Raw genomic sequence first — 14,142 nt, 5'->3', positions numbered from 1 at the left:
CACATAGAATCATAGAATGGTTTAGGTTGGAAAGGACCTTAAAGATCATCGAGTTCCAACCCCCCTGCCATGGCCGGGGACACCTCCCACTACACCAGGTTGCTCAAAGCCCCATCCAGACTGGCCTTGAACACTTCCAGAGATTGGGCATCCACAACTTCTCTGGGCAACCTGTTCCAGTGCCTCACCACTCTGAGTGAAAAATCTCTTCCTGATATCTAATCTAAACCTCCCCTCTTCTAGTTTGAAGCTATTCCCCTTTGTTCTATCACTACATGCCCTTGTAAAAAGCCCCCCTCCAGCTTTCTTGTAGGCCGCCTTCAGATACTGGAAGGCCTTTCCGGACCCTACTCTTCTCCAGGCTGAACAACCCCAGCTCACCCAGCCTGTCTTCGTAGGAGAGGTGCTCCACCCCTCTGAACATCTTCATGGCTCTTCTCTGGACCTGCTCCAACAAGTCCATGTCCTTCTTCTGTTGAGGGCTCCAGAGCTGGATGCAGTACACCAGGTGGGGTCTCACCAGAGTGGAGAAGAGGGGCAGAATCCCCTCTCTTGACCTGCTGGCCACGCTTCTTTTGATGGAGCCCAGGACAGTTGGCCTTCTGGGCTGCAAGCACACAATGCTGGCTCATGTTGAGCTTCTCATCCGCCAACACCCCCGAGTCCTTCTCAGGGCCACTCTCAATCCGTTCTCTGCCCAGCCTGTATTTATGATTGGGATTGCCCAGGTGCAGGGCTTTGCATTTGGCCTTGTTGAACTTCATGAGGTTCACACAGGCCCACCTCTCAAGCCTGTCCAGGTCCTTCTGGATGGCAACCCTTCCCTCCAGTGTATCGACCGCACCACACAGCTTGGTGTTGTTGACAAACTTTCTGAGGGTGCACTCAATCCCACTGCTCATGTTGCTGACAAAGATGTTGAACTGACCCCTGAAGAATGCCACTCATTACTGGTTTCCACTTGGACATCGAGCCATTGACTGCAACGTTTTGAGTGCAACCATCCAGCCAATCCCTTATCCACCAAGTCATCCATCCATCAAATCTGCGTCTCTCCAATTTAGAGACCAGGATGTTGTGTGGGACAGTGTCAAATGCTTTGCACAAGTCCATGACATCAGTTGCTCTTCCCTTATCCACCAACGCTGTAACCCTGCCATAGAAGGTCACCAAATTTGTCAGGCCCTTCGTGAAGCCATGTTGGCTGTCACCAATCATGTCCTTATTTTCCATCTGACTTAGCATAGTTTCCAGTAGGATCTGCTCCATGATCATGCTGGGCACAGAGGTGAGACTGCCCGGCTTGTAGTTTCCCAGGTCTTCCTCTTTTCTGCTCCTAGCTGTCTATAGAGGGTCTCATCCACTCGGTCATCCTGGTCAGGTGGCCTGTTGTCCTGGTTTGAGCAGACCCCCGCTATAATGTCACGTGCCCCCAGCCCTCCCTTTAATCCTGACCCATAAGCTCTAACCTTGGTGTGTCATCCCTTGGCTCGTCACAGGCGAGCCTGATAATACCCTCCTCTCCCGTCAAGTCTAGTTTAAAGCTCTGTCAATGAGCCCCGCTAGGTTGTGAGCAAAGGCCCTCTTCCCCCTTTGAGAAAGCTGTATCCTGGTGTGTGCTGCAGTGGCTACGCTGCTGAAGATGGGCATACTGTGCAGGTTCAGAACATTCTGTTAGAAGACTGTAGATTTTTCTTGATGTTTATTTGAAGAAAACCATGTTCATATACTCTAGTGTCTACATTTTTTGTTGATGGAACGGTGATCATAAAACCATGGTCTGCTCAGATCCGAAATTTGGCAAACCCAAAGTTAGTGGAGTTGTTCTGTTACTCTATGGCAATATAGTGGAATAGTTTGTCTTTCTTTCCTGCACTAGGAGGAGATACCAAATGTAATAATGATAAACTTCAGCAGCTTGTACCCAGCAGTAATATTTGCCAACTGAGCATTCAAGCTGCTGGACCAATAATATTTTGTTCTCACATCAATTATTATGCTTTCTAATTACATTCTAACTATTTCTGCCGCAGAAATAATGCCAGTTTAGTTTAAAGTCTCATTTGCTTAAAAACATCACAGAGACAAAAAATGGAATACTTCTGTCCTGCCCACAAATTCCATGCCAAAGATGAAGCATTTGAACTCATTCATTCAATCTGGATTTCTAGACTGAATCAACAGAATGTAAAATATGCTTGGGCTACCTTAAATATACTCACGTCGTCCATGACTGCGGTGTGTTCTGTTAAATCTTAAGAGGATTTAGCAAAATGCTGAATTCTTCAGATTACATTTATTTTGTTTAGAATGTCAGCAAATAACTCCATCAAATAAAATTTACTGAAAATAAGATTACAAGCTGTGGTAGGTGGGGAAGACTGTTTTAGTGATTTTTGAGCAACCATAAAGCAATGTTAAAAGACTTTAACCTGTGTATTAGTGTTGTATTAGATTAAATCTGATAGATTATGTCTCATCTTTCCTGTACATATGTAGTTTAAAATATAATTATTTGGATAAGGCTTTTCAGAAGAAATTTCAACCTAATAATTCCTTGCAAGTCGTGACAATTGCTGCAAATATTCATTAAGCATGTGCTCTCTTTCCTCACATAACACTTTTTAGCTCCATGATTGCATAGTTTTCTTTCTTTAAGTAAATAAATAATTGTTATTAGTGATTTAATATCTCCAGCAACCTTGGAGCTGTCTGAATGTGCTCCTGGGCAACTGGCTGCAGGTGGCCCTGCTTGACCAAGAGGGGTTGGACCAGATGACCTCCAGAGGTCCCTTCCAACTTCAACCCTTCTGTGATTCTCTGACTGACTAAAAGAAATAGAAAGATACATGAATACTGCCAACCAAAGAAATGTTCTTATTCTAATGACTAATCACTATCCTTTTTCAAACTATTTTGTCACAGCTTGTACAAATGGCATTATAAACCCCATTATTTTTCCCCCAGGGGTTTCCAAATCAAATTTACTCAGTTTAACACTAAACAGATATTAAATCTGTCAGCCCTGAAAATTCATTCTGGAATCTGCAAGTTGAAGTGTTTTTTCTGGCTAATGTGTCTTACCAGTAGAACTAAGGGAACATTTCTTAGTGAATAATAATTCTGTAAAGGACAATGCTGAACAAAAATAACAGTGAATTTTGTTCAGATTCAGTTAATAGTTTCAGCAGGGGAAACAGATTGAAAAGTCAAGTTATTTTGTTTCAACTTTTTAAAATGAAAGACTTAAAATTTTATTTCAAAACAATATTTTTCTCTGAAATGTGTCCTTCATCTTTTTAAAATTAAAAGCCAATTAAACTTAAATGAAGGACTTCACATTTAATTTGAAGCTGAATTAAGACTTTCAACTAGGAAAGTCTATATTTTATTTGAAATTTTAATTTTAGATGGTCCAAAATGGTCTTTTTAGGTTTAGCTTCAAAATCATACTTTATGAATCCTATAACTTACAGAGACTCAAATGACAGAGAAAAATGAAGCACATCATATTTTTTTTTCAGCATAATTACATGTTAATTCATTCCTGATAGGGTTGAGTAGTGTATCAGTTAGGACAAAAGGCTGTAGGCATTTTGAAACCTGGAAATATCACAGTGATTACCTACTTTCCACCCAAAAATTTAAGAATTATTTAATCATACATGGTTTAGTTTTCTGTCAATGCTGTGAATCTTTTTAATTTTCATTTTCTATGTCTCCATATGTTTTCACATTAAAATTTCAAATTTATCTGATTTCAATGCTATTAAAATCAAGGTTTTGATCTTTTTACTCCATACTCTATGGCACAGCCATGGCTTTATAGAATTCTGCTCAAGACCAAGAAAGATCTTAACCAGTAAGTACGTACAGAGAGAAAACAGATGCTGTTCCAGCTCTGAAAAAAGCCTAATTTGTTATATATTAGTGCTCATATGCACGTTATTCATTACCTTCTTGCAAAACACGAGGTTTCCTTTTTCAAGCCTGCTGTTATATGTGGCCTAAAACAATGGAATTATAGAAACTGAACAGAGGAATGTTACTGTTACTTTGAAGGGAGAAGGAATCCAGTTTATGGATTATACTTTATTCTAAACTTGCAATTTAATACATTTGAGAGAGTTTTCCACAATGGAATAGGGAGAAAGAAGTGTTAAAACCATTGCTCTATACAGAAGTATCCCAAATTATGTTACTTTTAATGATGAACAGAATATTAACTTCATAACCCGAAATTAGTCCCTGCCTTCTATTTTGGTTTTTTTTTTTCATTATGATTTAGTATGCAAGTCATAATGTTCCTAGTGTTTCACTATAAACTATACTATAAACTTTGACTGTTGTGCACAGTGATCAGCAGGTAGCAGACTAGAATGCTTTAAAAACTATTTCTGTAATATTTCCATTGTACAACTTATGAAATGAAATTACCCTAAACATTACTTTTCCCCACTGCGAGCATATTTTTAATGTAGAAGACAGACTTGGTTTTATTTTTCTTTTTTAATTCTAAAAATCCCTCTCTTAAACACACATAAGGGAATCCATAGCTTGAAATTAAATGTGTTAAAGGAATATTCTAATCTTTAAATTGAAATTTGAAAAATTAGTAAAATCTTAAGTTTGAATTTCCTACTTGGGTAGACATAACTGCTACTGCAAATAAAAATGTCTTTCCTTTCTGATTTTGTGAGTGATTGATTTTGTAGAATCATTGAATAACCTTTTTTGAAATCGCCTTACATTAAAGGAAACTTCTTAGATTAAAGACATCAGATTTTTTTAGAATTTTATGTTGCTTTTGATGTTCATTAGATCTAGCAGACATCTTTCTGTGAAGCAGCATGGCTAATTTGGCTGAGGCACAAGCTGTACAGTGACCTGAAACTGGAAGTAGAATTCTAGAGAGACTGGAGATGTAGTTCAAATTTATGAGAAGTGGTATAGAACAACAGCATAAGTATCTGGAGAAAGAAACAGAAAGACCAGGGATATTAAACAAAAAAGGCAAAGCAAACAAACAAAAAACCCAAAACAAAACCACTAAGAAACCTCAGCAAAACATATTATGTTTCTAAGATGGCAAAGACTTAATTAGAGCTAGAGTAAGGAAATAATACATTATACACTGCTCTTCAAAGTAGCTAGTTTTGTGGTACTTCTGCTGAAATTCATCCAGGAGCATTTAAGATTTATGGCTATGGCAGATCTCCATTATAGCGGCCAATAATGGTAGCCAGTAGTTTTGAGAAGTTGTGGAGAATGGCTGCAAAAGGCTGAAAACTGTTAGATATGCCATCTTCTATTAAAAACGGAAAAAGAAGAGGATACAGAGATTTACAAGCTAGTTGCCTAGCTTCAATTATCAACAAATAATTACAGAAGTATAAGGTCTTAATGACAGACAGAATGTATTTATCAATAACAAATCATGTCAGATTCACTTAATTTATTCCTTGAAAAGGCAGAGACACTGTGGATAGGGAAGAAACAGTGGGTGTGACACATTTGTAACTTTCATGCTATGTAAAATGACTTTAGAAATAAGTAAAGAGATACGGACAAAGATGAAATTATATGAGACTGTCGATTCATTGACAAACCATAAAGACGTATTGATGGGGGGCTAGACACATCCCAGCAGGTCTGGGGTGATATTCAGTGTTGTCATGAGTCGTTCAGATGGTGGTGTGGAGAGCACACTTAATAATTTCTCATTCAACATCAAGCTGGGAGGATCTGAAAGCATTTTGGAGGACAGGATAGAGTTAATATTTTTTGACAGATTGGAGAAATGGCCTGAATTAACCAGGAATGTTTATGTGTAATGCCTCTGGTGTATTCAGCTTGTGTTAGATTTTGACTAAATGGAGAGAGGGCAGAATAGGTCAGCAGGAGTGACCAGAGATCTAGCAAGCATGGTCTGTGAAGAAAGGGTGAAAACTCTGGGTGGTCAGTCATGGGGAGGGAGGTGCAGGAGCCTTCAAGTATATAAAAGACGGCTGCAAAGAGGCACAGAATAAACTGTTCTTCATTTCCAGTGCAAATAAGACAGAAATAATGGGCTTAAATGACAGGTAAGAAGATTTAGAACAAACATTAGAAAAAAAATTCCTAACTGTAAGTCCTGGAATATATTGCCTAGAAATGCTTAGGATTCTCCATCATCAGAGATTTTTACAATCAGGGAAGACAAAAATCTGTCAGAGAGAATTTAGATATAGTTGATCTTATTTTGGATTAGGGGGGTAGATCAGATGGCCTCATAAGATTCCTTTCGGCTGAATTTTCTGATAGTTAACTGTTTTGGTTAACTGTTTAGTGAAAGAAAGCCTTGTGGAAGGATTTTTTTTCATAGGTCCTAATCCCATTTCATTCTAGAAAACGGTGCAGAGGACCTAATGGAAATCTATGTGAAAGCCTCCTTGTATTCTACCACTAAGCTTGGTATTTCTATCACTTCAGATGTAGAGGGGGAAAAAAAACCATAAAACATTGCTGTTTGTTGTGCATCTGTTGTAAATTTACTTAACTATGGCCCTTTTGATATGGTCTTGGAGAATTCCACAGACTGAGACTACAAGCACCCTAAAGTGTATTCATTGAGTGTTCTGTTTGAGCGGTTTGAGCTCAGAAGCTTTAGCATAGTTTTTTCGGATATAAAGATTTACTGCAGATATTTAATATGAAGCACATTAGACAGTTACATTTTTGTCATCTAGTCAATAATAAATTCTTAGAACCCCATAGGTTTTAAAATAGTATTTCAGTACTCAAATGGTTCCATCCAAATAGCACCATGAGATGTTAGAATGTCATGTGGATTCAGGTAGGATTTGTAAGTTATCTTGAAAGCCTGGTAGAGGATCTGGTCCAAAGATCAAAACTCGAAAGGCGTGCATTATGGTTACCATGGTGTGAATGTCTCATGTTTGCAGATATCAGTAACAAACTTACTTAAGTCACGTAGATATTTCAGTGACTGTACTGTAATGTTAAAAGATGCTCTTATGTGTGAAAAATCTGTTCTAGTAACTATTAGTCTTTTTTAAGGTTAAGGTCTTCAGCATAGGTACTGGTCGCTACAGTGTATTTGTACCATGCAACTGAGTCATAAAATCCCCATTGTAACAGACATCTGGAGAACATGTAGTCCACCTCCTGCTTGAAGCAGGACTATCACCAAAATGAGATCAGCTCAACCACTACTCTGTTTAGCCAAGTCTTAAAAGCCTTGTAGGAAGTTGTAGGCCATTTCCCCTTGTTTTACCATGCAGCACTATTGAGAAGGGTTTGAGTCCATCACCTTTTAACTCCTCTTCAAGTAGCTGCAGATTGCTATTGGATTGTCCCTTAGCTTCCTCTTCACAAGAGTAAACCAGTCCAGTTCCCTCAACCTCTCCTTGTGCATCAGTGCCATAGGCCCCTAGAAAATTTGAAAGCCATCTGCCTGACCCTTTCCAGTTTCTGAATCCCTCTCCAATTTCTGAATATCCTCTTAAACTGAGGGGCCTCAAAACTGCCCATTGTTGTTCCGGGTATATATGGTTTCAGTCAACAAATACGGTTTCAATCTTGCTTATTGCAGGTAATAATTAAAAGCATTAGTCTAAAATCAACGAGTTTCTGAACAAAGCTGTTCTGTTATATGCAAACCAAACCGGAATTTAAAAAAAAAAAAAAAAAAAAAAAAGAAAACTGCAAAGAAGTGAAAGAGCCTTCTGAATGTGTTTCATAAAAAAGGTTCTTCATTTGGCTTGTCTGAAATCTCAAAAGGTACTACATGTGGCCACACACATAACTTTTGTGCAGATTGACTTAGGTCAACTTTGGCAGGCAATTAAAATAAAAAACGGGCAAGAGAGTTAATTTCAAACTCAAAGATGTAGATTGATGTCTTTAAAGTAATTAGCAGCTATAGTCTTGTTGTTGGAGCCTGTAAGAAACTCAGTAAAGCAAAATATTCTTTTGAAGAAATTATACGCCATGAGTTGATGCAGCTCTGTCCACTGAAAGATCTTTCTTCCCTTTTCTTTAAAGTGTGTGCAGAGAAGAAATTTTGTGCTACAGCTGCAGGAGGGGCCAGGTAGAACCTGCTGCCTGCTGTGTTTCTGGAATACAGGATGGCTCTGACTAAAATGAGCTCCCATTGCTCTTCCTCCCTCCTTTTCTCTGAGTGCTTTACAGCCCCTGGTGTACTGTGTACCCCTGGCGTAGCGGCCCCTCCCTGGATGCTGAAAATTTCAGACCCAGAAGCTCACACCAGCCGGAGTCCTTATTCCTTCTCTAACTTCTTTAACTCGGGTTCTCTCATTCTCTGGTAATTCCCAATGTGGTCTGGTGTCTACACAAATGCCAACCATTGCCTTCAGTTTTCTTCAGCTAGAAATGAGGCTCTTGGGTCTCCTTTATTCTGGCTATTTCTGATTAAAATAGATGAAAGGAGATAAGTGGTGGCCCTTGCCTATTTGAAAGAAAACCATGTATAAACTGCATCAAGGGGGGAACGCTCTATAAATGTTTATAGAAGGCATTCTAAAGACATAAATTAGGGCATATTGTTTTTGAGTGTATTATATCAAGCTGTCACCACCAAGGAAAAAAGGCATAGCCATAATTTTACTTTTATGAAGTATAATACCTTGTATTAATAATTATGAAAATTCATACAGGTTAAAGTGTCTTGTAGGTTGTTGCCCTGCTTTAGAAGTACATATCTGCTTAATGATGATTATAGCATCACAAGCTGTAACTCAGAACTGCAGGTTTCAGCAAAATAATCTGGTATTTGGGATAAGGCAGATTTGGATCCATCAGATGGCATGATATTGGTGCAAGTTGGAACATAGGAAGTTCCGTTCCAACACACGAAAAAACTTCTTTACAGTTGGGGTGACAGAGCACTGGCAGAGGCTGCCCAGGGAGGTTGTGGAGTCCCCTTCTCTGGAGATTTTCAAGAGCCGCCTGGATGCAGTCCTGAGTAATGTGCTCTGGGCAATCCTGCTTTAGCAGGGCAGTTGGACTAGATGATCTCTAGAGGTCCCTTCCAACTCTGAAAATTCTGTGATTCTGTGATATTTGCACCTTTTTGCACATTTTTGAGTTACATATTTTATAGATCAGACACTGTTTACAGCTACATAAAATACCACTGTACACAGTGTACGCATAACTGTTCACAGAAGATCATAAGGCAGAATTTCATCTTAAGACAATGTTTGTGTATGTTTGGTGGGAAATAAGCAAATGATGGAAATGAAGAGAGGAGAGTTTATGTGTTTGCTATAAGCGGGAACTGAGGAAGAAAGCCCTTTTTGTAGCAATCAGCTTTCTCTAAATGAGGAAGAAACACAGACTTTAAAAATGCTTGTAAGTATCTGCCTGCATGCTCTGGGTAGTAGATCATGGAATGATGTTTGCTTAATATGCCCAGAGAAGGTTCTGAAAAATAAGTCATGTAACAGGCAGGATTCAGGGCCGTGACCTGGGAGCCTAGTTAATTCTGCCAGCCCTGCTGAAAACATTTCCATATGGTTGCACTGAAAACTTTACCATAAAATAGAATTCTTTTACCTTTGTTAATTTATGTAATCAAGTAGGTAAAGGATGCAGTGCTTTTGTAAATATTTAAAAAGAAATACAGTGCTGTACTTCTGTAAATATTTTAAAAGAAATATAGTTAATACTGAAAATTGAACTTAAAGACAAACTAATGACCTGGCTGGCATTACTAGGTACTGCCGTGAGAGATGGGGTTCAGAGGCAAGTTTTAGGACACATCAGACTTTTTCTGAACTTTTCTCATTCTCCTTTCCATGAACTGGGATTTACAATTTGACTTTTGACCAGTGTTCAGGAGAGCAGTCCTTGAAAGTCCCTCTTATTGGCGGGGATTGATGGCTAATCATGGATCGTTCCGTGCTGGAAAGCTGTACGAGTTGTAAAACCATTTAAAAAATACACTCTTTTTTTTTTTTCCATTTAGCAATTGAGATTTACTAAACCAGCCATTTCTTCAGTGGCTTGAGTCTTTCAGGCAATAACTAAACTGAGGAGGTGGATATATGAAAATATCTCCTGGTGGACCGTTCCAACTTACTGTCATATTCCTCTTAATTCGCTGAAGAAGGACAGGTTTGACATCGTCACCCACGATTTGTTCTATTTTGCAAAGCAGACAGCTTGGACTTGGAGATACTGTCAAGTATTATTAACAAGACTCAGACTGCTCTTTACTGTAAATTTTAATGGATTTCCAAAGATAGGCATGTAAGAAAATATTTTTTCTTTTACCTCTTCTACATAAGATCTGCTTTTTGTATTTTTGGAGGCAAGGAACTGTAGAAACAGTATGTCAATGTATGCACTACAGTAAATGCCACCAGAAGGCTTTTGCTGTTCCCAATTCCAATTCTGGTTCTTGTCAGAAAATGCAACATAAGTGATAGTAATATGTTAGCTGGCACGGCTTCTTGGCGGGATTTCATTCCCCTAACTATGATTCTGCCACATGTGGCTTTGACATAACATTCAGCTGTATGTCTCTGGAATAAACAGGAGGCATTAGGGCCTCTTCACCTTCATAATTGTAACACAGAAACATACTGTGAAGGTCTATGAATGTCTTTCATTTGTTTCAGAGGCCCATCCAAAACAGAAATTGTAATAGAGAATGAGGAAATGCAGCATCAAAAATGGCTGAATCTGCACTCAGACTGGAAGAATAAAAACGCATCCACTTTACACGCACTTCTAGTGAATGGGTAAGTAACAGGCAAATGAGATTTATTTCACTGCTGTGGGTAGTCACTTACCAATGGAAGGTGACAGACTTTCTTTGTTAAGTTCTTTTTTTCCCAAAGTGTCTGTGTATAAATCCCAGCCCATACTCACGAGTTGTTAATATACAATCTATTATGATTTTAATGTCTACTACAACTGTAGTCTCTTGAGTCTGCCTTGAGTCCCCCCCTCAGGGGCCCATTCTGCCAGACTAACAGCATTTGAGGGACATAGAGATGATGCCCCTGAAGCACCTGAACCAGACAGCTTCAATAAATCCCTGTTGACCAAGAAAGTCCAGTAAGTACTGTATAGCAAAACCTTGCAGCAACATCTTACCATCCTCTGCAGCCCATGTAGTTTGGCTTCATACATTTAGAGCGACCACAGCTTCTTCAGCAGAAGTTCTACCCACTTACAGTAGGTTTCCCTAACAGCTCCTCTGGCTTCAGATGGTGGTGTATTCCTTTTAATTAACTCAACTAAAAAGGCAGTTGGTAGTAAGAAGCCAGGATCTCACTGTTGAGACATTCAAAGTGTGACTTTAAGACTGAAGAGCCAATGGACTTAAACATCCAGGACAAAACTAGGAGAGCCACCTAATGCCCCTCTGCAACTGCATTCCTCAGAAAGCAGATTCATTGTTTCCATGTTCTCTTTCAAGTGCCTAGGAGATTTCAGAACATCCTTCGTCCATAGAAAATCCGTCTCTTTCACAGGAAAAGACTGTCCTGGCTAAATGCAGAGGTACAACATGTGTGAATACACAAATCTGAGGAACACACTGACTTTCCTTTTGCTTGGCTCCATTATTTTCTGTAGTGAAACTTTTCTGTAATGGCAGAATGCTAAAAAGTTTCTCTCTGCAAATGGCTACTTCTGCTTTCCTACATCTCAGCCTTGTACTAGTTCTGTTTTACATTAGTATTTTGCCCATTCATTTAAGTTCATTTTTATATTCATTTAAGGTCATTTTTATTTCTCCATCTAGAAGAAGGGCCGTTACAGGATGGTGCCTGATACTTGAAAATTTTCTTCTTAACTCTTTTCTTTTCCTATCTCACTGTCTTTTTCCACCAGCTTAACAGTATCTAAATGCTTTTCTCCAGAGTAATATAAGAATAAACATCTCGGGTTGTGACCACATGCAAAGGCAGGTCCGCAATCATATTCTGTTCAGTCACTGAAATGCAAAGGCTCTTTGCTGTGTTTGAAAGTGGTCTGCTAGGAAATGCGTGAAATGTGTGGAGCCTCTGAGTTACAAGATGTAGTAGCAAAAGATCTAGTTTTGCCTAAAGTACAAGTTAAAGGAGAGAAAGCATCAGTAATGAGGATTATTGATAAAGCTATTTACAGAGATGAAAGTAGTATGTAGGACCAGATGTTCTAGTCTCCCCAAATCCAGAGAATGGGTAACAAGAAGAAGTGAGAAGCCTTGAATGAAGAGTGAGGCTGGTTTTGTTTCGGTTGTGTCGGGCATCCTGTCCGGATGGCTCTCGCTGGCTGTGCGTGCGCTGCAGGTCGGGTACATCCCATACTGATCTCCCATTCATCCCACTGGACGGCCTGCCTCGCTTCTCATGTGCCTGACTTGCTTTCTAGTATAAAGTAAATTGCACGGCGGACAATATGTGTTTAGTCTCTTCCCAACATGAGGCCAAGGCAAGCCCAGGAGCTGGAAAGTGCTCCTGAGCCCTCCGGCCCAGGTGTGTTCACCTGCATCAACTTCAGCGTGCAAAATGTCTGTGCTGTGGAGCATGTTGTATGTTTCAAGGAGCCATCAGGCTCCTGGACTACAGGGAACTTGGGCAAGAAGTAGCAAATGCACCACTAGTTTCATAAAGTTTTGATAAGAGGGAATGGCACAGTACAGGCGATGCACACATAAAAGCTTCAAGTTTTCTCTTTTAGAGCTGGCTATTTGATAAGTCAAAGAAACGAGTGTGAAACATGAGTGTGGCTGGTCTCAGTTATATTCTGTATAATTTTTTAGGGAGCGCAAATGCCCCTCAAAATTATGCACAGAATTTTCTTTCCTGAAATTGGTCATCTGTCTCTAGAAACAGAATTTTTTGGTCTCTGTTTTCAGGAACAGAAAGTAGACTGATTTGCAGCGTATACGAGTGGGGCATATGCAGTGTAAGGGACAGAGGTGTGGGCAAATCACAAATCCAGGTCTGGGCCTTTCAGGCTCATCTGGTGAGTCTGTGGCACTCCATCGCTGTGCCCACGTTAGTACCTGTGACTGAAAATCAAATGCAGCCTCTTTTTAGGTGGTTGCAATTTTAAAGATAATGAAATTACAGCCTTCAAAGAATTACCTGGGGAACAGCTAATCTGTGTATGCAGTCTAATTCAGCTCTGCATCTGCCTCAGAACAGCACGTAAATGGTAGGAATGAAAAAGTGGTGGAAATAAAAGGGCAGTCAGCTAGTTGAGCAACAATGCTCTCTGTTTTAACAAGGATCTCCCTTCCTTCAACAAAGATTCGCTTCTTTCCTCTCGGAAAATTTTCAACAGAAATGATAATTTTTTGTTAGTACTTACTTTTGCAAACTTCCTGGATTTTTTCAAAACGCCCAAACTTCTAGGGCATGAAAGATCATCTGCTATCAAAGGTATTTCAAAGAAAATGCTATCCTTCAGCTGGAAGGAAGAGGAGAATGGCAATCTCTGTGCTTTCGGGTGCCATAAATTAAGACTTGACAGACTGTACATCCCAGCTGACCCCAGAGCTGGATCGGTGCCCAGAGCGCGAGGTAGTCTGCAAAATATGTAGCACCCACTCATGAAATGTATTGTAAAGCTGAACTAATATTTTGAATAATCTCCAGGCAGACGCTGGAAACCATGGATGATTTGGCATAAGAAACGCCTTGTGTTTCTTTTTACAGTTTGGGGGAATTTTTAACAGCTGGTTCACAACAATGAGTACAATACCTGTGCTGATTTGCAAATTACCAAAAATTACATCAATAAATTGTGATTTCCATCATGTTCTTGTTTCAATATTTAGACAGACGTGTCGAAGCAGAAGCAAAGTGGCTCTCTTTTGCACTAAAGAAGGTAAGAGAGAAGTGCCTCTAAAACAGAGATGTTTTTCAAGATGTGTTAAATCACTTTAACAAATGCAGATGTTTAGTGCAGATTCATTCTGAAATTTGACTAGACTTCTGCAACATCCAGTTATGCATTGGTTGGTTTGGGTTTTTTCCCCTACTATATTCAATTTCATCACCTTTTCTTATTTTTTGACTACGAGGCTGTGTATTGCAGTACCCCAGTCCTGCTCCCACAAAATAAATTTTATCAGCAGCGAGGTTCCAAAAATTAGTTCGATAAAACTTCCTGCTG

The 14,142-nt window shown here is 39.4% G+C and overlaps 1 protein-coding gene across 1 annotated transcript in view; it reads left to right on the top strand.

Annotated features, from left to right (window-relative positions):
• The window catches only part of CORIN (corin, serine peptidase), a 152,148-nt gene that overhangs the window by 133,333 nt on the left and 4,673 nt on the right, over nucleotides 1-14,142 (top strand). Inside the window, exons 15-16 of the mRNA XM_009885012.1 lie at nucleotides 10,647-10,769; nucleotides 13,805-13,854. Coding sequence (XP_009883314.1) covers nucleotides 10,647-10,769; nucleotides 13,805-13,854 — 173 coding nt within the window. The remainder of the gene's footprint in view (nucleotides 1-10,646; nucleotides 10,770-13,804; nucleotides 13,855-14,142) is intronic.

Source organism: Charadrius vociferus, unplaced genomic scaffold, assembly GCF_000708025.1.
Source record: "Charadrius vociferus isolate BGI_N301 unplaced genomic scaffold, ASM70802v2 scaffold134, whole genome shotgun sequence".
Classification (NCBI taxonomy): Eukaryota; Metazoa; Chordata; class Aves; order Charadriiformes; family Charadriidae; genus Charadrius; species Charadrius vociferus.
The sequence above is the reverse complement of the archived record's forward strand: the minus strand, read 5'-3'. Positions and strand labels throughout refer to the sequence as shown.